This window comes from Callorhinchus milii, unplaced genomic scaffold, assembly GCF_018977255.1.
Source record: "Callorhinchus milii isolate IMCB2004 unplaced genomic scaffold, IMCB_Cmil_1.0 Scaffold4, whole genome shotgun sequence".
Taxonomy (NCBI): domain Eukaryota; kingdom Metazoa; phylum Chordata; class Chondrichthyes; order Chimaeriformes; family Callorhinchidae; genus Callorhinchus; species Callorhinchus milii.
This window is the reverse complement of record NW_024704745.1, coordinates 52,470,940-52,498,240: the sequence shown is the minus strand read 5'-3', so window position 1 is coordinate 52,498,240 and position 27,301 is coordinate 52,470,940. Positions and strand designations below refer to the sequence as shown.

The 27,301-nt window shown below is 37.7% G+C and overlaps 1 protein-coding gene across 5 annotated transcripts in view; it reads left to right on the top strand.

Annotated features, from left to right (window-relative positions):
* dcaf6 (ddb1 and cul4 associated factor 6) overlaps nucleotides 1-27,301 on the top strand; it is a 63,183-nt gene that overhangs the window by 2,878 nt on the left and 33,004 nt on the right. For all 5 annotated transcript variants that reach the window (XM_007901764.2, XM_007901782.2, XM_007901792.2 and 2 more), the window contains exons 2-10: nucleotides 7,825-7,886; nucleotides 10,358-10,450; nucleotides 11,758-11,943; nucleotides 12,309-12,422; nucleotides 12,843-12,978; nucleotides 13,498-13,715; nucleotides 20,342-20,435; nucleotides 22,798-22,920; nucleotides 25,271-25,519. In XM_007901764.2, coding sequence (XP_007899955.1) covers nucleotides 7,825-7,886; nucleotides 10,358-10,450; nucleotides 11,758-11,943; nucleotides 12,309-12,422; nucleotides 12,843-12,978; nucleotides 13,498-13,715; nucleotides 20,342-20,435; nucleotides 22,798-22,920; nucleotides 25,271-25,519 — 1,275 coding nt within the window. The remainder of the gene's footprint in view (nucleotides 1-7,824; nucleotides 7,887-10,357; nucleotides 10,451-11,757; nucleotides 11,944-12,308; nucleotides 12,423-12,842; nucleotides 12,979-13,497; nucleotides 13,716-20,341; nucleotides 20,436-22,797; nucleotides 22,921-25,270; nucleotides 25,520-27,301) is intronic.

Sequence of the window (27,301 nt, the reverse complement as noted above, 5' to 3'; positions counted from 1 at the left end):
TGTGAAAGGCGCTATATCGAATACAAGGATTATTATTACTATCAAACAATAATTATAGCCACAGTTGCTTTTCATTAACATTAACATCTGAGGTACTACTGCATATTCAGAAGCAAACATATTGTAATGTCCTTATTCCTGTAAATGGAGGAACTTGTAATCTGAGAAGTCAGGGATAATCTAAATTTAGCATTGGAGTGCTACACTGTATTTCATCAAGGTTAAATTTAGGATACAAGTGTGTTAAAAGAAATTGGGTATACAGTTTCCAGTTCAAAAAATTGTGAAAATAATAGAACTACTAGTTTGAATATTTGTATTGTTAATTGTCAAATATTAATATTGTAGAAAGGATTTTTTTACTTTCAACTGTCTAAATTAAGAAAGTTTATTAAGGTCTGAGTAAGACTTCTATGGATGTACTTAATGAAAATGAAACCTATTCCCTCACACTGTGTACAATTGGGTACCTTGTTTTGCCCACAAAATATTCGGTCAATTCACTTTACAGTATATTCTGTGAAGTGCTTTGAGACGTCTCGAAGATTTGATAAGGTGTTATACCAAATACAAGTATTATTAAACATGGTTCTAGTGTTCTGCAGAGCTATTCAATATTCATTAACATGAGTTGAGTTCTAATGTCAATCGTGGCGGAAGTATGAATTTTGGTTCTTTGCATGAGAGTTCAATTCTCCGCCACTAGCTCTGAAAGGATACGATTGTGGAAATAGAATTAAGTTTGTGTTTAGCAGTTTAATCCTGTTCAGCAGTTTTTTTCAGTTGAACTCGGTGACTGGAGCAACAGAGAGAGTGACAGCATTTGCCTTTCACCTTGAGCATGGATTTGAATCCAGTTTAAATTTTTTTAAAAATGCGATAAATGGTCCCATTTTGGCAAAAACAAACTGAGTTTTGCCAGTTCAGTATCAACATGAATCTATAGTTCAAAACTCCCTAAATTCAATAGTAAAATTGTCTCTTTTGGAGAGGTTACCCAGATGTGCAAGATATGTCAACGATGAGACTTGTCTGGAGAACACACCACTGATTTAAAAGAATATATTTTAAAATATCTTTACCTGGCAGGACTTTTCTGTGGAACCCTGTACACGGCATTGCCAATGGAAACAGATGTGCTGGAGTGACATAGGTCAAACGAATCCCATTGAAGCACATTGGCTATGAAACGTCAAGGTCTCCAGATAGGCTAGTTGTGGGCTAGCTGCTTGTTCTCCATTGAGCTGTTACTTTGCAGAGACAGATGGGAAATGGACTGCTGTAGATGTCACTAAAGACCCATGGTTGGGATAGCATAAAGGAAGCTTTATACTCTATTGTACCTCTAAGTGCTGTTTATACTGGGTGTTTAAAAAGTGAAACTTTTTCCCCTAGCTGACTCCTCAGTCTTGTACTCAAGTTATATTATACATACAAATTAATTGTAGAGCAGCTGATGAAATGATTTCGATTTCCACAATTGAATTACAAGCTCCAAATCAGTTTTTTTATTAAAAAAAAGCTTTGCGAATTTGCAATATAATGTGTGAGTGACTACTCTAGGTGCCAAATGCAGGGCTATTTTTGAGATATTCACATGTAAAGCCATTTCTCTAAAAGTTTTAGGAAGTCTTAAGAATTATCTAATGAGCCACACAGAACTTTTAAATTGAGAAACTTTTCAATATTAATTTTTGGACTTAATATGGGCTACAGTTAGCTGAGTTTTACCACAACCAATGTGAAGCAAATGAAGAAGAAACAAAAAATGTATATTTATATACAGTATATCTATTTGTATAAAGGAAACCTCAATTGTTCCTCAATTGCTTATTGCTAAATTTAGGGGATACCATAGAAAAAGTTGGAACAATTTAGAGGTAAACCAAGGCAAGAGAAAACATTATCTTCAAGAAGTTTTTAAAAGCCTGGAGAAAAGTAGAAAAGCAAAGGGAATTTAGAAGAAAGTTCCAGAGAACAAGGAGGTGGTGACTGAAGACTTTATTAGCTTCTGTTAGTGTAGTGCAAGCAGTGCACACGAGCAGTGATAAGAGTGAAGGGTGAGGACTGGTGGATTTGCCTCTTGAAAATTGAGTTTTGCCACAAAAACTGCAGCGAATCAAAACAAACTTTGTAATCTAACTGAGCATAGGATTGAAATTGTGAAGAAAATGATGAGAATGATCCTTCGTATTAGAGGAATGAGCGTTGAGCAATAATTAGGCAAGCTCGGGAGCTTAATAATAATAATCCTTGCATTTGATATAGCGCTTTTCACATCTTCTAGACGTCTCAAAGCGCTTCACAGAATATACTATAAAGTGAATTGACTGCTTTAGTTGAGGGGACCTCAAAGAGATGTATAAAAATTGAAAGGTATTGAAAAAGTAAACCCAGATTAATATTTCAGGGTGCTTAAGGCAGTGCTAGAACAAGAGGAAACAGGTTTAGCATTGTAATGGGCAATTTTAGGGCAGATACCAGGAAATGTTTCTTTATCCCGACAACTGGAACAGGTTGCCAGGAAAGATGGTAAAGGCCAGGGCACTGGACTAGTTCAGAAAACAGCTTGATGGAGAGGGGTGGGGGGAGGGAGACAATAGTAGGTGTTCTGGAAGAATGAGATTGTATGGGCCGAAGAGCCTTCTTTGCCCAGATCAATTTTGTGAGTGCATAATTGAGAAAAAGAAAACTAAGTCTGCACATTTTTTCTCCAGCTTTCATTAACATTTTATGTTCCCTCGCCTCTTCAAATAATTTTATGAGTAAGCATTTTTATGTCTGTAACCTGGCATAAACATTTCTCTCAATGTTTTGCTAGAATGGGAAGGAAAGAGTGACTATAGTGTTTGATGTAACCTCTATATAGGATGTGCGTCATAAAAAGCAATAAGGTGATAGCAGACCTATTTTAATGGGGGATACACAGAGGGCAGTAGACAGTTGACTGCATAGCCATGATAGGGAACATACCAGGTCCTGCATTCTTATTTCAGGCCAGATGACTGTTTGCTTTGTCTCTGGTCTTTAAAAGCATGGACTGCCAAGAACACTTTATGATTAAATCAAGATAGTACACATAAAGGGGAACAGTAGAATTATTTAGGTATTCCATAAATTTCCAGTGCTGTATATTTTTAGTAATTAATGTGGGGAATTGTTTTGATTGAGGTATTTTGTTCAGTTTTTTTGTTAGAACTGTTCCCCACTGTAGTTTTGATTACTTGATCTACAATTACTATGCTGCCTCTTACTTTTATTCTAATACCCGCATTTGTTTCATGGTGCAAATAACAGTAGAATTATGTGTATGAAAATACTTTGTTTGAAATTTTGCAAGATAGTGAATTGTTCTAGAGATCCATTGTAAGCAACAATCTTTTTGTAATCATTTCTTTAAATTAAATAGCTGATTGATTAATTGGTGAGATTTGAATATAAAGCTGTCTGGCCTTTTTTATTCAAAATCTAATACTTATTTTACTTTTAAAACATTCTCTGAGCAAAGATCAGACTATATTTAAATACTTTTCTTATGATCAATTGGCTTACACTTTTTCCATGAAAATAGGAGAAAAACATACTGGGAAAGAGACAGTATATCTTGATTCTTGTTTTAGTTGAGATAAGCATTCATACTGTTTTCAAAAATATTAGAAAATTAAGAAATGGATCTTGGTAAAGCTGAAGTGATTTATTTTAACGACGTATGAGCATTCACATTTTTATGCTGATGTTTGGCAAAGGCAATCGGATTTTCCAGGCCTCCATTTCCTGGTCTTTAACTGAAATACAAATTAAACTTAATTTGTTTTTTTCTGATGTGCTCTCAGTTGCATGCAGAACTCTCATGTGCATGAAAAAAAATGATAGCAAGAATATTCCTTGGTTATTTACTAATAAAAAATATAAACCTTATAATCAATTTAGTGCCTTTCATAATATTATGCAGAAATAATTATACTTCCACCAGGGTAAAGTGATTTTTTAAAAAATGTTTATTCACCCACATTTAGGCTGAAATTAAAGTGCATCATAAATATGGTTCTTCATAACCTTGATTTGGTTGAAAGACTCATCTTATCTCATCTCTCCAAAACACAAACCCTACTGTAATAATAATAATCCTTGCATTTGATATAGTGCTTTTCACGTCTTCTCGACGTCTCAAATCGCTTCACAGAATAGACTGTAAAGTGAATTGTCTATATTTGTGGGCAAAACACGTCAGCCAATTGCGCACAGCAGTGAACCACAAACAGTCGTGGATTGAAAATGACCAATTTATTATTGTTTGGGTTTGGAGGGATTTATTATTAGGTGTGTGGAGTAAGGAAACTTGCCCAAGGTTTCGCCCTGACCTGCCTGGAATTGAACCTGGTGTCTCACTTGCAAAGTGAGTGCTCTAACCACTGAGCTACAGGACTCCATTTAGAATCAGCTATTTAGAATCATACAACGCAGAAAGATACAACAATACTGTACCCCCATCACTGCATCAAGCGTTTTTTTAAATGAGTCCAGTATCCTGGCCTCTATCACCTTTCTCGGCTGCCTGTTCCAAGCCCTCTGAATAAAGATAAACTTCCTGGTATCTGTCCCTAAATTGCCCTTAAAACTTCTAAACCTACATCCTCTTGTTCTACTGTCTTGTTGCATCCTGCTGTATTAATCTGGGTTTACTTTTTCAATCCCATTAAAATGTTAATACAGTAAAACATGCATTAGTCTTATAATGCATTAGTCTTATATTACACTAATAACGATGTAATGTCTGTCTGCTAAGAATGCAATTAATGATTGATGTAGAGATATGATTTATACCTCATTTGAAAGGTCTTGCAAGGGAAGTGTTGTGGGCATATATTTGGGGATCTCCTATCGTTGATAAAACATATTTAAAAAAAACCTAATTGAGCGCCCAAAAAGTTATGCATGGTATTTATTCTGCAACAAAGTAGTGACAGAGGTCATGCCCCCCCCTCCCCCTTTCTAGATCTGTGTCTGTCTAACTGCTGTGCCAAGGAGGCTGGTCTTTTCCCTTACTCTCCCTCCCTGTTGAGAAATGCTTGGCCTTTCCTTTTTTAAATTTTTGGGCCAATCTCTGTGGCTCTCTGGAGCTTCTCTCTGCAGCCGTTATCTTTTCATGACCTACATAGATTATCTTTAAAATAGAGCACAACATCATATTGCTGGCAATTCCTTACAGGTACAATTGAACATAATTGCACATTGGAGTAAGAGATTGTTTTAATGCAAGAAATAGAAAAACAAATATTGCACATTGTAGTAAGAGTTGCTGTCTTAACACAATAGAAAACCCTGAGCATTATATACTTTTGTGATACTTGAAGTAATATCACATGATAACAGTATTTGTTTTAAAAGTTAACATAGGGTCAAGACACTATTTTGTTATGCCGCCTGCGCACACACACAATGTATTCATGTTTTGTGCTTCTGTAAAGTAGCACTCATTTCACATACTACTATATCCAAACCTGTTTTGTGGAAATGTATTTTCAACATTGAAGGATCCAGCCATTATTTTTATTATTGTAATAATAATTATTGCAATATTATCATGTATGTGCCACTGTTGCCTCTGCTTTTTTAAGTGAGCCCTTGTTTTCTTGACCAGCTTTACTTCTTTCCGTCTTTCTCCTTATTCACTTTACCTCTGTTGCATTTGCCTACAAAGTAGTCACTACACTTTACAATAAATTCTATGACAAGTTTGAGACAGCCTCCCAACGTGAAGGCCACTATGTCAAATGCAAAAAGTTTTTTTTTGTAGATTGTAGCAATAAAAATAGTTCCACAATGCAGCACTTGAGAAAAATTGGATTAATGATGGGGATTGGATGGTACTAAATTGCTCTCACTGGGAAAGGATATATTGAATAATATCCCTTCTTAACTCCTATAAAATCTATATTGATCCATTAAATATTTCCAAATGGATTGGGAGTTGAATACAACGCCTAAATGTGGAATCTGTTGTTCCACAGTTGTCACAATAGATCAGCCTAGAGCAATGTTAAGTACTGTGAATATATGTGCATGCACTGTACAAATCTGAGTCCAGTAGGAGGACAGCTGGCATTGCTGCTGAAAAGAAGGTCATTGGTTTCTTTCCATATTAGTCACGTGCTACAGATTAATTTAATCTTATGAAAATCAAATTGAACGTCAGATGCTTTTGTGATTTTCGTCATTTCAAACGTATTTCTTCATTTTTGAATGCAATTCTTGGAAGTCTCAGATCAAATTTACTGAACTGCAGTGGGAGGGAAAGACCTGACATCTGGTGAAATGTTTTCAAGCTGTGCTTGGTCTCATAATTTTTATTGGAGTGATTGAGGTTTAACCCTTTTACTTAATAACTCTTACTGCAATAAGATTAGAAGTTGTTTTTGGATTTATTTTGTGGTTTATCCACTAGAATACAATATTAGTCTTCACCGTACTCCTTCATCATGATACGTTGATCTTGTAACTGGAGAACTGCTGAGAACGCTAATGATTTAGCTATTTGATCTGGTATTTTTCTTACACCTAACACTATTGATGCTATATTCTTGAATGATGTCAAAAGAACCAATGGAAAATTTGCAGACTGATGATAGGGAAAACATTTTGGTAGTACATATTACTTCAGTATAGGGACATCGATCATAAAAATGCACGTGGGATAAGAGAAAGCTAGAAATAGAATCAAGCAACCATGTAATCCAGGTATCTTGTTTGTTGAATTCAGACTTATTATTATTAATAATAATAATTATTAATAATAATAATTATTATTATTATTTAATAATTATTATTTACAGTATTATGCATTCAGATAATTAGAAGCACCAACATACATAAATCTGTGCTCTACAATGATATTACGGATGTAAAAATATATTGTAATTCTAATATACTTTTATTGTGGGGAAAAAAGCATTTAAAACCCCAAGGGTACAAATATTTGCTATATGCAACAACTTGTATTTATGTAAATCCCTTCACGCGGGGCAGCATCTCAGCGTGCTTATAACTAAATTAGCTTTATGCATTTTTACTGAGTTGTTTTGGTTAATTCAATATTGATGCATCCATATCTGCTGCTCAGTATTCAAATAATTTGAAAGTGTTAGTTTTTCTCCACAGTTCCAAAATAAGCTTAAGAAGGGTTCTTAATGGAATTGTTATGGTACAAGACAGTTAAATTAAAATGGTGATTCTGTTTTAACCTGAAATAGCCATTAGAAGAAACATTGCATCACATCCTCGATTGCCTGCTGTGGATGAATAATTAGCTCGTAAGATCATATCTGATTACCTATGAACATTAGCTTTTGTTCATGACTGATGATAATCTTCAGAATTAAATGGTAACTTGATGTTTTCTGGCAGAAAGTCATTAATGTAATAAGCCAAAGCTTTAACACTTCCAGAAACCAGGAGATAAGTCGCGATAGCGTGAATTTATTCTGCTTCACATTATAGTAAAACTCAACATAAGTCGCAACTTGCATTTATATAAAACAACTTGCATTTATATAGTGCCCTTTACGGGGGTAGCGTCCTGGAGGTATTGAGAACAAGGAAAAGTTCATGGTCAGAAAACAGCTGAAACTCCGAAATAACTGCATATGTCCAACATTTTCAGTTTGTATATCTGATTTCCAGTATTCTTGTTTTTATTCAATTCTTTATTAGACATTGTTCAACCTTTGTTTCAGAATGCTACACTCATTGTATTTGTTATTTCTCCTATATTTCTCTAAATACTACATGTTATCCTCATCTTAACTGTAATTGTTCTCCCTACAGGAAGAAGAGAATTCATCCAAAGGCTAAAACTTGAAGCAAAATTGAGTGTGCATGATGGTTGTGTGAGTATTTTTTGAACTATGTCATTTTCAAACTGTTAGTGGTGATCTACATCACTTAACTTGTGCTAGAATCCGAGGATGCCACCTATCCGACTTGCAATAATCCTTGCAATTAATATAGCACCTTATCACATCATTGAGATGTCTCAGAGTGCTTCACAGTATATACTGTAAAGTGGATTGACTATTTTGTGGGTGAAACGTGGCAGCAAGGTGAACACAACAATGTCCCATATACAGCCAGGGAGTGAGTGACCAATTTTATTTTGAGGGATTGTTGTCCAGGTCACAAGTCAAACTCAGTTCTCTTTTTGAATAGTGCCATGGGATCCTTAACATCCACCTCAACAGGCAGATGGGACCTATGTCTCACATCTTATCCAAAGGATGGCACTTCCGACACATCCCCAGGATTGCACTGGAGTGTCAGCCTAGACTGTGATTCCAAGTCCTAATGTCAAGCTTGAACCCGCACCCTTCTGACAAAGAGGCATTTAGTGTTACCACTGCACCAGGCTGAGACTTCAAAGAAGTTGGAAATGAAGTCTCAGCCTGGCAGAGCATTAGATGCTAATGGGACTGTGTAGGAGTCTACATTTTCAAATTGTTTGATCAGTTCCCCCAAATTAGACCCCACAGATATTTTGGTAACTGAGCATTTTCTTTTTCGTTTCTATTTAAACACGTTTGTATCACGCTAAGGGTTCATTTTGAACCAGTTGAGATTTTCGTAGTGCATCAATAGGGCATTGTACTGTAAAACACACAATGCAATTTTAATTGAGACATTTATTAACTAGATTTTCAGTGAGTCATTTCAGTAAATATTAGAATATTTAATTAGCAATAACATTTTGTATGGTTTCACATAATCGGCCTTCATAAAGGCTAATGAAGTAACTGCTTAGGACAAACCAACCACATTGCTAACCATCTCAGATCGTCTGTCTACTGAACTTCTAATCCTTTCTGAATCTGTAAGATTTCAGCTTGTGAAAAGTGCCAAACTGAAACTTGCTGTGCTAATGAAAATCAAAGTACACACTACAGTATTTTTCACAGGCTGAATTTATTAAGGACTGCATCACCCAATACCTAAAAGCTGCATTTAAAAATGAGTTCCAAAAATGGAACATAAAGAATCTGATCCAAATTACAACTTCTCCTGGTATGGGAGGACAGTGACACAATACAAGCCTTTTTTCTGTATGAAGGTTGTGTGGCAGCTTGATTAATGTGTTTGAAGTAGCTTTGCTTCTGTTCAAAACATAATCGCTGAAATCCAATAGTACCATACGTTTGGTAGAAACACTGTTTGTCTTCCTGACTCAATATTGCTGATGCAAAATGGACTTATTTTGTTTATGGCCTTCACTGAAGCATTTCTTTTGACTGAAGTAGAATTTCATTTAATGGAGCATTATGAAAATAAATGCATTTTGGGGTCTGTCAAAAACGTTTATCCACACATGCGTTACCTTAGCCAGCCACAATTTCTAAACCCATACCAGAAATGTGATGTTCAACACAATATGAAGAAAACAATTAGATGAAGAGTCTGCAACCCCAGGTTTATAAAATTATTTTAGTCTCTGATCACCAATAAATGCTATACTTGCTCTATGCATTGTAACTAATAAAGATCCATAAAGTGAATTCCTATGTCTGAAGAGTGTGTGCTTGTGGAGGGGGTAGTTGTATCACTTTGTTTCACAGAAACAGAATTTCATTGTAAATTTTAAATTCAGCTTTTGGGAGCAATGTGGAGGTGTTTTTCATTGGGTTCTTAATTACATAATTATGAGCATCTGTAATTTTATCTATCCCCACCCCCATTCTGCCGTGCACTAAGTACAGTAGTTAACATTTACTTTTACATTCTAAAAACAAATTAATCGCCTCTGAGAACTATAATGATCAGGATAACATCATATAGCTGTTTGAATATCTAATAGAGAGTAGTTGAACTTGAATTTTATTACCCGAACTTACATTACTATTTCTAATGGTGTTTGCTGGGATTGGTTTCATAAACAGCTGTGAGCCCATTCAGCTAGTGTAATTGTCCTATCTAGAGTGGTCTTTTGTCGCTCTCCAAGGCAGCAGACAATTTGTTTGGCTGTATTGATGGCCAGTGGGGAGCAATTTGTTTGAGATGGACAAAGGATAGAAGTGGAGAAAGATCAGTCTGTCTGTAAAATGTTATCAATTTCTGATTTTAAATCTAATTTTTTTAGTTAGTAATCTGATTTTAAAAATCTATCCTATTCCATATTTATTTTGTGCTGAAGTTATAGTGGAGTCTTTAAATATCATGTTTAGTCTACTCTCAATAAGACAACTAATTTTATTAATCTTTTAGTATCAATAATATTATTCTTGTTGAATATTCTCATTAGGTAAACTGTTGGCTAAAATTCCATTGTTGTATTTTCAACTCAAAATTGTTTTTGTGTTCCTTTTTGCAAAAGGTAAATACAATTTGCTGGAATGATACAGGAGAATATATTCTATCAGGATCTGATGATACCAACCTAGTAATAACAAATCCATATAGCAGAAAGGTAAGTGAAGTTATAGTCCAAGCAGAAGCGCAGTTTAAGCAAATATCAAGATGCAGTGATGCAAAACTACACTGCAGATCGCAGTGTTTGGCTGCCTCGACTTGCTGGAAACAAATTGCCATTACATCATCCCTCACTACTGCACCTTTGTTTCCATAGTGTATTTTTTATAAATTAATTTACTTTGTGTCAAGTACAGGAAGAAAAAAAGTAGTTAGCCTTGTTCGAAGAAGTTTTCACATGCAAACGTACATCAGAATACACTATCAAAATAGTCTTTAAGGAAGAGCAGTTAAATAGTCTAAAGGGATTGCCAATAGTTTCTTATGCTTGAGCATAAGTTAACCCTGCAAGCCAAAACGCTTATTGGTAGGGTGGTTCTAGCTGGACAAGCAGCGGGAAAGCTAGCCAGACGGTACTTTCATTGGCAATGTGGTTTTAGCTGGTTAGACTCTAGCAGTATCCCAACATATACTTTGAGGTTCCTAAGCCTTGGCTCTTGCCAGCCTTCGCCTACATAGGAACAGGAGTAGGTCATTCAGCCATTCAAGCTTATTCTGCCATTTAATTAGATCATGATTCTCTTCAGAATTAGGCAAGCAGCATGCATCCCACCAGGAAGAGAATACGCATTCCTTTCCAATACATGGGAATTTCCAAGTGTAGGTCAGATATGTGGAATTCTGTTTTGTTTGGATACTTTTAAGCATGGTGGTGGGTTTTTACATTTGTCAGACACCTAGTTAATCAAAAAAAGAGTAGTTCTTTTAAAAGCCTTCTCTCCATAATACTTTTGCCAGAAAAGCTTCATAGTTCATTCCAATATATTCGCAAAACGGTCTCCATTTCTTTGCCTGTATCTGCACTCCTGTTACTAAGATGATGGGCAGTAATCTGTTTCCAAATCTTAGCTAGAACCATTTAATCAGCTACTCGGAATTGTAAAGTACTAACTGCAATAATAACAAATTGCATTATAAGTACCGTGCACATAAGATAATGTCCCCAAAGTGCTTAACAATTGAAGCGGTGGGCAAAGGGCAGGAATTTAGAAGTCACTGAAAGCACTGTGAAAGAGATGGGTTCTAAGGATATTGTTGGATGCAGGGAAAAGTGTAACAAAGTGGTGGTTTTAGTGGTTGTGTGTTCCAGAATATAGGGGCTTGGTTGCTGTGGCTCAACCTCTTTTGGAGTAGGGCAGAATGTAGAGCTACCATATCAAATCTATAAATTCAGTATTGTTCAATTTGCCTGAAGATATTTTTTCTAGTTGTTTGATACTATTGTTTTTCTTTTTCTTGTTTCAGGTTATTTCAACTATACGCTCAGGACATCGAGCAAACATTTTTAGTGCAAAATTTCTCCCACACACCAATGACAAACAGATTATTTCCTGCTCAGGAGATGGTGTCATATTTTATACCAACATAGAGCTAGATGTAGAAGCAAATAGACAATGTCAGTTTAACTGCCACTATGGAACAGCCTATGAGGTAATGTTAATTTACAGGTGAAGATAACCACATGCTGAAAAGATCTTTGATTCGTAATCTAGGGTGATGCTTTTTACTGTCTGGAAAGTTCTCCAACTCAGACAATGTGTGTTAATGAGGCTGGGGAATGCAGTGGTATCATTGAAACAATTAAACATGGTACTGCAAATTTTCAATTGTTGTCTCATGTTTGGCTAACAAAGAACACTGGCTAATGAAACTAGATTTTAATACTCAGAACTTAAGGCTAAACCAAAGTTTTATTTTAATGTTGTAGATTACAAGTTATAAGGAACCTTATATTTTTAAAAAATCATTAAAAATGTAATGCTTGATTATTCAGTAATAAAAGCCTTTGTTTCTAGATCATGACCGTACCAAATGACCCTTATACATTTCTGTCATGTGGCGAGGATGGTACGGTTAGATGGTTTGATGTGAGAATGAAGACGAGCTGTACGAAAGAAAATTGCAAAGATGTAAGTTATAAATAGTTTGCACATATTTAGTATGCTTGATAATGTAGTTTACAAATGATTTGGTCAGTTATTTGCCTAAACGTAAAGAGCAGTTTCCTGGGTGAATACAGCATCTTCCTTACAAAAAAATAAGGTATTGAGGACCTTTTTTAATTGAAAGAAAACATCAATTTTAATTGTAAGCGCTCTGGATGTTATTCTGGCTTTCTGGTCAGGATGTGAAATTATTAAACAAGCTTACAGTTTTTAAATTAGAGAGCAAGGCTTTTTTGTTTGATGATTGTAGTCTGATCATAAACCTGTATTCAAAATAAAACTTCCAGCATGTGTAGGAGGCATCATTAAAGCACTAAAATGATTGAAAATTCCAATACAAATTGTCTCAATCTCCCAAAAACCTTTTTCTTCTTTTGTAAACAGGACATTCTAATCAATTGTCGCCGTGCTGCTACTTCCATCGCTATCTGTCCCTTGGTGCCATATTACTTGTCTGTTGGCTGCTCAGATAGTTCTGTGAGAATATATGATCGGAGAATGCTTGGCACAAGAGCTACAGGTATTTGGGATTTGAACTTGTCATTCAGAATCATAGTGAACATATTTACCTTCACAAACAGCTGAAATGTAATTATAGGTTTGAATTGTAATCTGATATGATTGAATTCTTTGACCCATATATAAGTTTGCTGGAATGCTTGCAGCAGGGATGTGCAGGTTTTATATGATGAATTTAAGCAACGATAGATGTCCCAGAGAATTGTGTGCTTTAAAAGGATGGGGCCACAGGCCTTCAGATAATCTCCAGCCTTAATGACAACCCACTTAAACGTTTGTTCCTATCTGATTACACTCTTAAAATAATGTTTGTATTTTATATGGTTAATTTCAAACTATCAGTGGTTCTGGAAGTGTTATACTTGTAGCTTTATATGAGAATTGTGGAAGAATGTCAGACACGGGACGAAAAAAGGTTTCATGTTGACCATGGGCCTCATTTCATGGAGTAACTATTAACACTGTTGTTTTCCAGTAATATATTCAATATTCTACAATGGACTCTTTTTTTTCTTTGTAGGGAGTTATAATGCTCGATCAACTACTGGAATGTGTGCAAGATTTGTACCGCCCCATCTCACTAACAAGTCTTGTCGCGTGACTTCGCTCTGTTACAGTAATGATGGACAGGAAATTCTTGTTAGTTACTCCTCAGACTACATTTACCTTTTCAACCCCAATGATGATCAAGGCCGAGAGCTTAAGCTACCTTCAGCAGATGAGAGAAGAGAACCAGAGGTGGGTGAAATTCATAGTATCAGATACAGGAGGATTTGTGTTGGGTCAAAAAGTTAGGTAAAGACTGGTTAATGTTGTTTTTACTGAAAGTTGATTTTAGAGTGAAGGTGAAAACAGAAGCATTTCTCACTTCATAAACGTATTTTAAGTAATCTTTATGATGATAAAAAGAATTAAAGAATGGTGAATGCAAATAATAATTAGATCTATAAAGTTTACTTTGTGATGTGATGTGCTAAAAATATCTTTCTGTGTAACCCAAGCTTGAGATGACTGTGCTTTAGTACTGAATAATAAAATAAAATTTGACTAATATTTGTTCCTATTGATGATTCTTGAATAAGTCAAGTTAAAGGATATATGGGTGGAAATTGGATACATGTTTATCGTTGTCTTTATTTTGGAGTTACATATAGTACAACTAACTGTTGTAACCCACACAAAATGCCTATACACTGAGTAAATAGCTTTGGATTTTGTGGCTCCTGGATTTCATGGGACGAAGGAAAAAACAAGGTCAGAGAAATGGTCTAAATGAAGAGACTTCTTTAATAGTGAATACAGCCTATCTGGATGTACACCCCCCCCCTCGCCGAACACCTTGCAGCATTTGTCTTTTGCCACACAGCTTTCAGCTGTGGGTTAATGGATTGTGGCTTTCCTAAAACTTGAAAGCTGCAAACTCGCTAGCTTGCAATCAGAAGCCGCAAGCTGGAGGACTAATGAGCAGCTTTGCTGCAAGAAGCTGGCATTAGGAATTTTGCAGGGGATGGTTAATGCCACCTGCATTTCTGGGTATGTCACATGCAAAATTAAAGCTTAAGGAATTTCTTCATTTAGACTTATTTTTTGACCCCAATATGTAAAGGTTAGAGTAGATATCCTCTGTCACAGTGAGGATAAGCATGACTAATAGATCCATTCAAAGGGCCCTGGGGCTACTTGAAGCCAACAGCAATCTACTACCAATGGCAGGATTTTTAGGTCATCTGCTCTGATTCTGCTCAGAGGCAATGATTATCCCAAACAATGATTATCCCAAACAAGTAAAAGTAAGTAAGTAAAGCAAAAGTTGGCTAAAACTTCAAGTAGTCACGGTGTTCAAAAATGGAGTGAAGAAGCACAACTGCTTTATTTTTATAATTACTCAAGACCAAGTCTAATGCTATTCTGTGATTATTAATCCAATAACACAATGCTGCACTTGCCAAGTTTTTAACTCATTGTCACTGAATGGTTATAAATAACAAACACATTTTCTACTCTATTTAATTATGATTTTAAAGTCAACTTTGGGATGTTGCACTAATAATTATGAACTGATTTAATTTACTAAACTGGTCATTTGAAGCAGAACAGTTTGATAATTTACCACACTTAGTGAACGCAACAGAATAACTCCCACTGTATCTAGCTGGAGGCTTTGTATTCCATTAATTCATTTTAGTTTAAATGTTATTTCTGTCTGTTAGAAACTGAATACAAGCATTACAAATGGTAACAAAGTGTTCTTTGGGAGGACTTGAAATAAAATAATACTCCTCTATGAAACCAACAAAATCATTGTGGAGTTGAATTCAAGGGATACAATTGTTGCTTGTGAAAGAACTCTGCTAAATGAAGACCATTTAAAACAAATCCTTAACATTTCAAAAAGTTGCCAAAGTAAATCTGTGTTTGTTGGTATCTAAAGCTGACAAAGCTGGAGTATGTGAATATGATTATTGTGCACATTTGATAATCGTGAAAGCACTCTACTTTTGAAGTTTAATACAAAAATGAATTCTAGTTTGCAACACATAAAAGGCTGTTAAACGATTTAAACTCTTTGGAGCTTTGCACTAAAGCACCATCTGTTAATTACTCTGCACATTCTAGTTTTAATTTGTTGTACATTTAATGATTTTCAAAACTTCCATGTTGCAACTAAGAAAAAAAGTAACAAAATGTATAGCCTAACTGTTGTTGGTGTTGCTACAAATATTAATCCCCTTTTAATTCTAACCCGCACATTTTAAGAAAAAGGACACCATAATTAAGTTTTACCAAAATCCTTGTTCACTAACAAGATCATTAGAATGAGAAAAAAGGGCCTTGTTTCAGATTACAAAGTGACCATAGGTGACCCAGAGGCATGCACTTCCATTCCCAGATGTGATTAACTACAAATGCTGAATTAGAATTATTATTTATTAATCCTTGCATTTGATATAGTGCCTTGTCGTGTCTTTGAGACATCTCAAAGAGCTTCGCAGAATATACTGTAAAGTGAATTGAAATGCAGCAGTTTCCCCACAAACAGTTATGGATTGAATGGCCAAATTATTCTTTTTTTTTTTGAGGGGATTATTACCCCTGGAAAGCTATCCGCCAATCAACTAACAACTGGGGTCCTGCTTAATACGAGGTAAACGGGAATGTCGAGTTAGGATACGTGCCCAACGTAGAATCCTACAGCCCAGAAGGAGGCCATTTGGCCCATCGTGCCTATGCTGGCGATTTGAAAGAGCTATCTAATTACTGCCACTCCCCTGCTCTTTTTCCATAGCCTTGCAATTTTTTTCTTTTCAAGTATATAGAGAACATCATAAACCTCTCCCTGTTCACTGGTACTGTTCCCACCCCATTAAAAACGGCCGTCATCACTCCTATCCTTAAAAAAAATTTAAAAAATACCCTCCCTGGACCATCTCTACTCTGAAACTACCGCCCTATCTCCAACCTCCCTTTCCCCTCCAAGGTCCTGGAACAAATTATTGCTTCAATCCTTCCTCTCCCGCCACTCCCTTCACAAACCCCTTCAATCAGGTTTCTGTGCTGCCCACACCACAGAAATGGCCCTGGTCAAAATGACATTCTGTCTATCTGCAATCAACTTCTCTGCTTTCTCGTCCTCCTTGACCCCTCTGCTGCCTTTGATACCGTCGACCACTCTATCCTCATCCACCACCTCTCACCTCAAACTTCACGGCTCTGTCCTTGACTGGTTCAGATCGTACCTCTCACACCACCTCCACTTCATCTCCACAAAGTTTCTCCTCTAGCCCCCGCACCGTCTCATGTGGCGCTGCTCAGGGCTCTGTCCTTGGTCCCGTCCTCTTCAATATCTATATACTCTCTCTCTTGGTGACATCATCTGCAGACATGGGGTCAAATTCCACATGTATGCGGATGACACCCAACTCTATCTCTCTGCCTCCACCCTTGACTCCAGGACCACTGCTGTCCTGACAGAATGTCTGTCAGACATCAAGTCCTGGATAAGAGATATCTTTCTACAGTTGAACGTCAACAAGACCGAGGCTCTCCTGATTGGCTCCTGTCAGCACCTCCTCACCTCAGGCGCTGACAGTATCACCATCCATGGTTGCACACTCCACCTTACTAAGCCAGTCTGAAATCTTGGTGTCTTGTTTGACCCTCAAATGTCCTTTCTACCCCACATCTGTGCCGTGACCCGCTCTGCCTTCCCCCACCTCAGCAACATCGCCCGGCTCCGCCACTGTCTCACACCTCAGGCTGCCGAAACCCTCATACATGCTTTCATTACAATGAGGCTCGACTATGCAAACTCCCCAACTCCTCCCTTCATAAGCTGCAGATCATCCGGATCTCTGCAGCTCGTGTCCTCTCTTGCATTAGGCTCCATGACCCTATCACCCCCATCCTCGCCCGGCTCCGCTGGCTTCCCATCACACAGAGGATACAGTTCAAGATCCTGGTCCTCATGTTCAAAGTCCTCCATGGCCTTGCTCCCCCCGATCTCTGTGACCTCCTAATCCCCTACAATCCTGCCCACTCCCTCCACTCAGCAAGCTCCAGCCTGCTTCATGTCTCCCCCCCCCCCCCAGCCGCCCCGCTTGCCCCACCATTGGCAGGCAGGCCTTCTGCCCCTACCCTCTGGGACTCCATCCTGCAGCCCCTCTGCCTCGCCCCCTCCCTTGCTTCCCTCCTTTTCCCCCCTACTCTACCCTCCCCGATCCCGACTCCCAGCTCAGGTCCAAAACTCTGACAGTCCAGCACCTTGAGACGTCCTCCCGACATGAAAGGAGCTATATAAATGTAATTTTGTTGTTGTGTATATATCCAATTTCCTTTCGAAATCTGCTTCCTTCACCCTTTCAGGCAGTGCATTCCAGATCGTAACAACTCTCTGCATAAAAAAAAATTCTTATCTCCCCTATGTTTCTTTTGGCAATTAGTAACCGGTTCATCTGAAGAACTGTGTGCAGGCTGATCATCTATTAGAATTTCCTACTTGTTGAACACAAAAATCTGTTTACGAATTTTAAGAAATCCGAACCCAACCTATTTAATTTAAGCTTGGTTATGACCTCATCTGACAAAGCTGAATTGACTTTTGTCCCTGTAGCAGGCTTCTTCTACAGAATGTTGTTTGATTCTATCCATATTATTCCATATTGTCAGTTTAAAAATTTTTGCATATATTTTGATAGAATGATGTTGCTGTGAAATAGCTATATGTATCTTATGTTGGATCTGTAGTCCTCAACAGATCATCACTGGTTACACTATTGCCTTCTAAATGGAACTCCCTTGATAGTTTTCCAAGGCCATGCTGTGTATCAGTCAGCTGTTATTTATTGCCTTGTGCATGTTTACCAATGTGGATTCATTTCCAAATGGAACATCAGCATCATGTGATATTGGTTCCTACTCTGTTTATTTATAGAACAGTTGTAAGAAATATTAGAATATTAGAACATGGGCATCCTGCAAATTTGTTAAAAGTCCCATACCTATTGTTTTTTTCCATAACAAGCTTCTTATGCTTCAACTTCACTCCACATTTGGTGACACAAACATGCAATATAATTAAGCTTGCCAGTTCCTGATTTTGCATCCATAAATTGGTATTTGTGATTTTTTTCTCAATTTTCTCCAAATTGAGGAAAATCAATTTCCTTTGTTAAACAGCATTTTTTGAAAATCATGCTTCAAACTCCCAAAATGGGCAATATCTGAGTTTTAAAATTGCTGCGTACATCACTTCATGTAGGTTGCGCTTGTGTTGCAGGCGCTCTTAGACGATACCTTGAGTGAGGGGCGCTGTATAAATGTTTGTTGTTATGTAGGCACTAGGTAACCATCTTCTCTGCTAAGCCTAATTTTAAAAAATCATTTGAGCAAGTGTAAATATAATGCAGATTTTCAGAAATTGGAAGTTTGTCACAGATAGAGATGACCTGAAAGTAGTAGTGGCACAGCATTGGTGCTGTCGGATTCTGTTCAGTCAATTTTAAAAAGCAATTCTTGACAGGTCATTGTACTATGTTGTACTTACAATTATTTCAAATATTTGAAAAGTGCTGTTATTTCCATTAGAAAGCGTACCAGCAGTTGGAAGCTGGAATTCATTGCATATAAATTTGAGTATATTTGATTAGAGCTCCTCCTCTTCACCTTTGACAATTGTGCAAAGTGCTCCCCTTATAACAAGGTTTTTAACATTCATAACATTATTCACTGTTATATCGGGTCCGCAAAACAAATAGCTGCTGGTCCTGCTTCCAGATTGCCACTGACATCACTTCAGTGCATTACACAGGAAGCCAGACAGTTTTAAAAAGCAACTCTGGCTGGTCGTTACACTGCTATTCAATTGAAAATAATTAAGAGCTGTTATGACAATTAGAAAGTTTGCCAGCAGTTGGATACTGAAAAACATTGCACTGTATATGAATTTGTGGATCACATCGGGAGGTCAGTAGATCACATTGTGAGGATTTCATAGAATTATACACCATAGAAGGAGGCCATTCGGCCCACCGTGTCTGTGCTGGATCTTTGAGAAGAGCTATCCAATTCAATCCCACTCCCTTGCGCTTTCCTGCAAACTTGTCCTCCCCAAATAATTATCTAATTATCAAATAAATTCTAGAAAGATGATTGAAAGGGTGGGGTGCTTTTTATTTGGGGCAAAAATATTCTATTTAGTACAAAGGCATTCATTGATCAGCTAACTTGAAGTAAACACAGACAATACTGTATCTGAATGTTAAGCATTTATTTAATTTTAAGTTAAAAGTGATACACGGTTGAGAAATTTAAATGGGGTGAGTGAGGTCTACAGAAAGGGGATGGGCTTTTTGTTTTAAAAATCTCCTCAGTACTTTTAATGCATCACCCAACAATGTGCCAACATTCACTGTTATATTGTTCACAATATAACTAATGACTTGTGTAAGGTACTGGAAGCGAGCCAGTGCCTGTGGAATAGTTTCCCAGACTTGGAGAAGGGAAATGTAGAAACTGACATTATTTTAAAGGAAGCTAGATTGGTTTCAGGTAAGGTGAAGAGAACCAGAACAAAGATACTTTTTTATTTCAGCATTAATTCAACTTCAGTGAACAGTATCCAAAATTGAAAAAGGACAATATAGTTCTAAACTAATTATTTTTCAAAGGAAATATATAACTTTTTTGCTAACATTTAACATTTCTTTAAGGAACTACTTGTCACAGTAATGAATAGAATAAAACAATACTGCTCTTTAACAAATACAGGATGCTATTGTGCATTGATATTGAAAATATGTTTTGAGGTATATTGTATTTTAAAAATAGCACTCTCTTAAATGCCCCCAATTTGTGATTATTTCTAGATCCGTCAGCCACCTGTTAAGCGTCTAAGGCTTCGAGGGGATTGGTCTGATACAGGTCCAAGGGCCAGACCAGAGTGTGAGCGAGAACGAGATGGTAAAGTTTTCTTTTCATTAATTATAAAATCTGTGGACCAATTATTATACAATTTGTCGATCTGATGCAATCTGTTGATTTATTCAAAACTGTGAATAGGATGTATGATACATAACGTAACATGAAACCAAAAGAAGTTGAGGGTTAACTTGATAGAGTGAATCTAAAATAAGTTTAAATTGACCATGTATCCTCAAGATTAAGTGTTTAAATTCAAAATGGTAACATTGTCTTACCATATAATTTTTGTAGTGAGCTTTTGTGGTGCAGAGCATTTCCCTGAAGGAGGTGTCCTGCAGTTGCTGCTGTCTGCAAGGAAGTTGAGTGCTTAATATGAAATGTGATGAGAAAAGGATATAATTTCTAACTGCTTTGGCTGCTTGTTGATGGATAAATATAAGGGAACCGACGCTGCTATCAGGTGTAACTGCAGGATGCCACAGCGTCACTTTGACTCGGTGGCCGAAGCTGTACCGAAAAACACAAAACTGAAATACATTTTAGGTCATAACCCATCAATGATAGGAGATACCTGAAAACAAATATGGCCATATCACTTCCATATGCAAGACCTTTCCGAAGAGGTATAAATCATGTTTCTACGTCAATCGGTTGTTGAGATCCTTCATGAAGCTCAGACAGATAGACAGACATTGTCGGTTTATTAGTATAATAAAGAAGAGGGTCTTGAGTCGTGCCTTGAAGGAGCTGAGAGAGTGAGCAAGGTGAAGGGATTGTGGGATGGAGTTCCAAAGAGTAGGGGCAGAGAGGTTGAAACCCGGCCACCGATGGTTGGGTGGGAGACCCGGAGCAGGCCGGAGTCTGCTGAGCGGAGGGAGCGGACAGGTGATAAGAGGTCACCAGGTCAGAGATGTTGGAGGGGGCAAGGCCATGGAGGGCCTTGAAAGTGAGGAACCAGGATTTTGAATTCTATCCTCTGAGGGATGTGGAGCCAGGCAATGCTGGGTTTAATGGCATCACAGAGCCTGGTGCGGGAGAGGACATGAGCTGCAGAGATCTGGATGATCTGCAGTTTGTGGACGGAAGAGTTGGGGAGATCGACAAGGAAGGAGTTTCCATAGTCGAGCCTTGAGCTAACTAATGCATGTATGAGGGTTTTGGCGGCCTGAGGGGTGAGGCAGTGGCTGAGTTGGGTAATGTTGCAGAGGTGGGGCAAGGCAGAGCGGGTCATGGCACCAATATGTGGGAGAAAGGACAGTTGAAGGTCGACCAAGGCGCCCGGGTTCCTTACTGGCTTGGTGAGGTAGAAACATGGATGCTGATGCTGCCAGTACCTGAGGTGCTGGTGTGAGCCAATCAAGAGGGCAAGAGGGTAGGTGCGAGACACACAATCTGATTATAAATAAATATGAATAGACTCTGAAGTAGACAGCAAGATTGCTAGCTGCCACTCCCAGATTGTGCATTGCCAAGCAGTTGTTTGTTGTGGCAAGATTGCAAATCTGTACCGTGTTCATACCCAACCGCTGAAGTGAACTGTAACCTATTTGAATATGTATATCCCCTCCTCACCCCCACTTCTCCTGAAGTTGGTGATAGAGTGGTGTATGATTGTCAGCAACTCTCTTAAGATTGTGGCTACATTTTTTTTTCCTGTCCTGCTCGTTGCAAATTACGGTTCAGTACTTACCCGCCCAGCAGTGGAGCGGCAGCGGCGCTTGCTTCCTCCCATTGCTGTTCCCAATGGACGTGAAGGAGACCGATTAACAGCAGCATTGAGGTGATTGACAGCCTGCAGCAGCTTGTGAATGGATGGGCTGCACCTATTCACAAGCAGCTCAACTGTCAATCAATTGCGATATTCCCTCCCTTGTTCTTCCCTGTTCCCCCGCCCCGACACCGATTGACAGCCCAACTCCAGCTGCTTGTGAATGGCTGGAGTCCGCTGCCAATCGCAATTTGATCCTCCCATCTACATCCAGGAGCCCCTCATGGCTGAATGGAGATGCACAGAAGACCCGAGTGAGTACATTCAGTGGCGACCAATGTGGCATTTTGTCCAGATTATCAGGAATTTTGTCCGAATTAGCCAGGATATTTAAAACGAATAAGAATACAAATGAAACGCGGCCGGGTGTTTTGTTCGATTTACCGGACGTCCGCGATTAACCATAGTCTGTCAAAAGTACAAAGATACAGTCAATTCACTTTACAGCATATTCTGTGAAGCTCTTTGAGACGTCTAGAAGATGTGAAAAGCGCTATATCAAATGCAAGGATTATTATAATAAGTATATTATCAGAGTGAAGAACCACTGAATTTTACTGCACTCTATTCTTAGACACCCAATACCAACATTTGTTGAGAGGATTTCTATGAAATTATTGCTTAATCTTTCAGGAGAGCAGAGTCCCAATGTGTCACTAATGCAACGCATGTCAGATATGCTGTCCAGGTGGTTTGAAGAAGCCAGCGAAAATGCGCAAAGCAATTTAAGAGGAAGGGGAAGATCACGATCCAGAGGTACATAGTTGTTACAGATCATAAATATTACATAACATGCACTGCATTGTACCATAATAGTCACTTTTTGGTATATTTTGTTTAATTAAAGATGATTTCTTTATATAGATAAACCCTGGTTACTTTGAAATGCTACCTTATCTGAACCCTGGTGGAATTTCTCCCCATTGGTGAGGCCATTTTTTTGAAGTGAACTGTCACCATGTTCCCTCACCCCTACACCACCCCTCCCCCATGCTCGGGCCCTGACACCTGACTGTTCAGCGCTTTGGGACGTCCTCCCAACATGAAAGACGCTCTATAAATGTAATTTTGTTGTTGTTGATGTGAATTGTACCAACATTTTAACTTGAACAAAAACTCAAATAGGGAAGTTTCCATTGGGGGAGAGCAATATGCTGAATGTGCTACAGTAAAATTTGCATAAGTATTATCTTATAAATTGAAAATTGTCTAAGTCGTACATATACCTAAGTCCCATTCACTTTCCTATCAAAAATCATTTAGATTTCTTTGCACTAGTCATATTTTATAAAGCAAATCATCTCCTAACTCGTAACGCCACTACTGACTCCATGGGTGTTTGTGGGACATTGTTGTGCATAGCTGACCCACAAAACAGTCTGTACACTTTACAGTAAATCCTGTAAAGCGCTTTGAATTGTCCTTGAAACATGAAAGGCGGTTTATCAAAAAGAACAATTATTATTCTTACCGACTGCATTGAATCCTGGAGAATGAAGTTCTGACCCGTCGATGCATGTGCAGTATTCCGTTTGAAACCAGCGCATGGAATCAAGTCTCGACCTGTCGCTGCAATACGCACTTACTGGTTGCATTGAACTGTAAGAAATTAAGTGCTGACCCATTGATATATGCGAACTTACCAGCTGCATTGAAGTATGCATGTGTCGTGTAGATTATTGATTAAATTGGATTTTATGACTTGCCCAAGTTTGCCTAGAACTCGTATTTTGTGAAATCGTATTAAATGATATGGTCCCAACTGATGTGACTTATGTGAGTTTTACGGTAATAGAAAATTTATGTATTTTGGGAAACCTGAGTTTGAGGTGTTGGTGGTAGGAAAGAAATACTCTTGTCTGGAAGGAAGCATGTTAAGGTATGAATATTTGAAATGTGGGGATGAATGAACGTTCTGCATTTAATACTTGAATTACCTTCAAGATTCAAGGAAATATATACAAAAAAAATCCCTAGGATTTGATGGGTTGAACTACTTGTTAAAATAAGTTTTAAAATAGCCAGAAACTCTTCAGTATGAAGGTGGAGTATAAGCACCACTAAGAGAGACACCACCAACAAACGTTTTGAGCTATTACAGAAATGACTGAAGGACAAACCTATTTTTAAGAGTCAGGTCACCTTGGCACAGTGGTGTCTCATCACAGTTAGCATCTAGAACCATATTTGGAGTCCTGTAGCTCAGTGGTTAGAGCACTCGCTTTGCAAGCGAGAGACCTGAGTTCAATTCCAGGCAGAGGGCGAAACCTTGGGCAAGTTTCCTTACTCCACACAGAGCCTAATAATAATCCCTCCAAAACCAAAAACAATAAATAAATTGGTCATTTTCAATCTACGACTGTTTGTGGGACATTGCTGTGCGCAATTGGCTGCCGCGTTCGCCCACAAATATACAGTCAATTCACTTTACAGTGTGTTCTGTGAAGCGCTTTGGGACGTCCTCCCGACGTGAAAAGCGCTATATCAAATGCAAGGATTATTATTATTATTATTATTATATTTGGACAGCAGAAAGCTAACCTCTTTCCCTTCCCCCCCCACCTCATATATATACACACAAACTCAGTGATCTTTCCCTTTTGTTAGAAACACTCATTGTTTGTGTACACTTTCTTGTAAAGCAAAATTCTAAAACCTAATTTTACCTAAAACCTGTAATCTGTGTAACATAACAGGACTTCTCTAATTGGGACCATCTTGATTTAATATTTTTTCTATCTCGTTAAAGAAACTCAGTTCATTTTGCCTTGTGACCTCATTAATCACATTGACTTATGATTTGGTATTAATTTAGATTAATTTTAAACTCTGGTTTATCTTATGGAAATGAACAAAATGCATTCTGCTAAATTTACTAGTGTAAAATAATAATGAAATCATATTTGTAATTAATTATTATTTACTAATAAAATACAATGAATTAAGATTAATTTTTAATGGTTTTATTAATTTTAATATTATGATTATTAGTATTTGATTTTTAAAACCTGTTTAGTTAGTTAACTTTTTAACAGAATAACACTGTTGTTGAATGAGTAAAATAATATTTTGATTGATTTATTATGCGTTTCTCTTTAATTTACAGGCAATATTGGTAGATCAGATGTGCCGGGTTCAAACACACCAGGTGCCCTAGATGAAACAGGAGAGAGTACAATGGAGGTTAACACTCCGGCTGATCCACTCCCTCAATCTTCATCTTCTTCTACAGTTTCAGCTCCAGCTCCATCCACATCCTCATCAGCTACTGGCTCGTCTTCTACTTCTCTCCTTTCTTCACCTGATGGTGAACAAAAGCGTACATCACAGACAACTCAGAATCCCCCACAGTCAGGTCAGGAGAACACCTGCCTGTAAATATCTTTTTATATTGCATACACAAAGGTTTTTTTTTCCAATAAAAGAGCATGGAACTAAAAATTCTGATAATTAGGGGCCCAATACCTGAAGATTTTTTGAATCTAGTATCTTTCTCAGATATTGAGAACTTAGGTAACTTAGGACTTAGTAACTTAGAACTTAACTTAGGTTAAGATCCTAGCCTGTAATTCTTTTATTCTGAGAAATATCCAAGTCTTCAAACTCTCCCTGTGTCGAACCTATCAAAGTGATCAAGGAATTGGGGAGGTAACTGATAAGGAGACGTGCTACTCAACTTATGTGCAACCATAACGTGATATTGACAATGCTTATAGAGAAGCTCAGGCAAGCATATTTAATCATAGCATGGCAATAGAAAAGCAGTAAAACCATAATGCAATAATAGGAAATACTCTAATTGCTTTGGTTTACTTGCTTTATTATATTCTTAGAGTAAATAAATGCTGTCATAGTTGTGAACAAATAGCAATGCAATAATCAAGATGATCAGCAACGCCTCTTATAATTTCATGTTGAGTTTCAGATATTCACTCAATTACTTAATGAGTGACATTGAAAATGTAAGCCTTGAATTCCTCCCAATTTGAAAGATTGGTTTACCCAGTTCATTTCAAAATGTTGCATTAAAGGAAAACAATTTAAAATTGAGATTGGAATGTGTTAGCGTCCAGAGGGACTTGGGTGTCCTTGTACACCAATCACAGAAAGTTAGTCTGCAGGGCAGCAGCAATTAGGAAGGTGTATGTTAGCATTCATTATGAAAGGATTAGAGCATAAGAGTAGGGAAGTCTTGCTGCAACTGTATAGGGCCCTGGTGAGACCACACCTGGAATACTGTGTGCAGTTTGGGTCTCCTTATTTAAGGAAGGATGTACTTGCCTTGGAGGGGGTGCAAAGTAGATTTACTAGGTTAGTACCAGGGATGAAGGGGATGAGTTACGAGGTTAGGCTGACCAATTTGGGTCTGTATTCTCTAATAGAAGAATTAGAGGGGATCTTATAGAAACCTATAAGATCATCAAAGGGCATGATAGAGTAGATAATGGGAGATTGTTTCCCCTGGTTGGAGAAACTAAAACCAGGGGTCACAACCTTAAAATCAGAGGCCAGCCCTTTCGCACTGAGTTGAGGAAGAACTTCTTCACTCAAAGGATGGTGAATGTATGGAACTCACTACCCCAAAGGGCTGTTGACGCTCAGTCATTGAACATATTCAAGACTGAGATAGATAGATTTCTTATTGCAAAAGGGATTAAGGGATATGGGGATAAGGCAGGGTCAGGCTATTAGCTGGAGTTAGATTAGAAGATCAGCCATGATTGAATGGCGGGACAGGCTTGAAGGGCCGAATGTCCTACTCCTACGTGTTATGTTAAATAAAACAGGAAGAGGCACAGATATTGCAATATACTGGTATATTCAACACCTGGCATACTGTGTTAGAACTGTTTTCAAGCCAATTCTCTTTTTAAAATGCATTGATAAGTGATCTTTCTGCACCAATTAATTTGGCAGAATGTATTTGTTCATTTTTATAAGATAAAAAGGAGTTCAATTTCCAGAAAATCCTGGCATTGAACACACTGCCATATGTATTACATTATTGAGTTATTAATGCATCGAAGGAGGTAAGAGCAGAAAATTTGCTGATATAGCACTCAATGCTGTAAATTGGGTTGGATCAGAAATATACCTTAATATTTATATACAAATGCATCACTTGTCTGGAAGAACT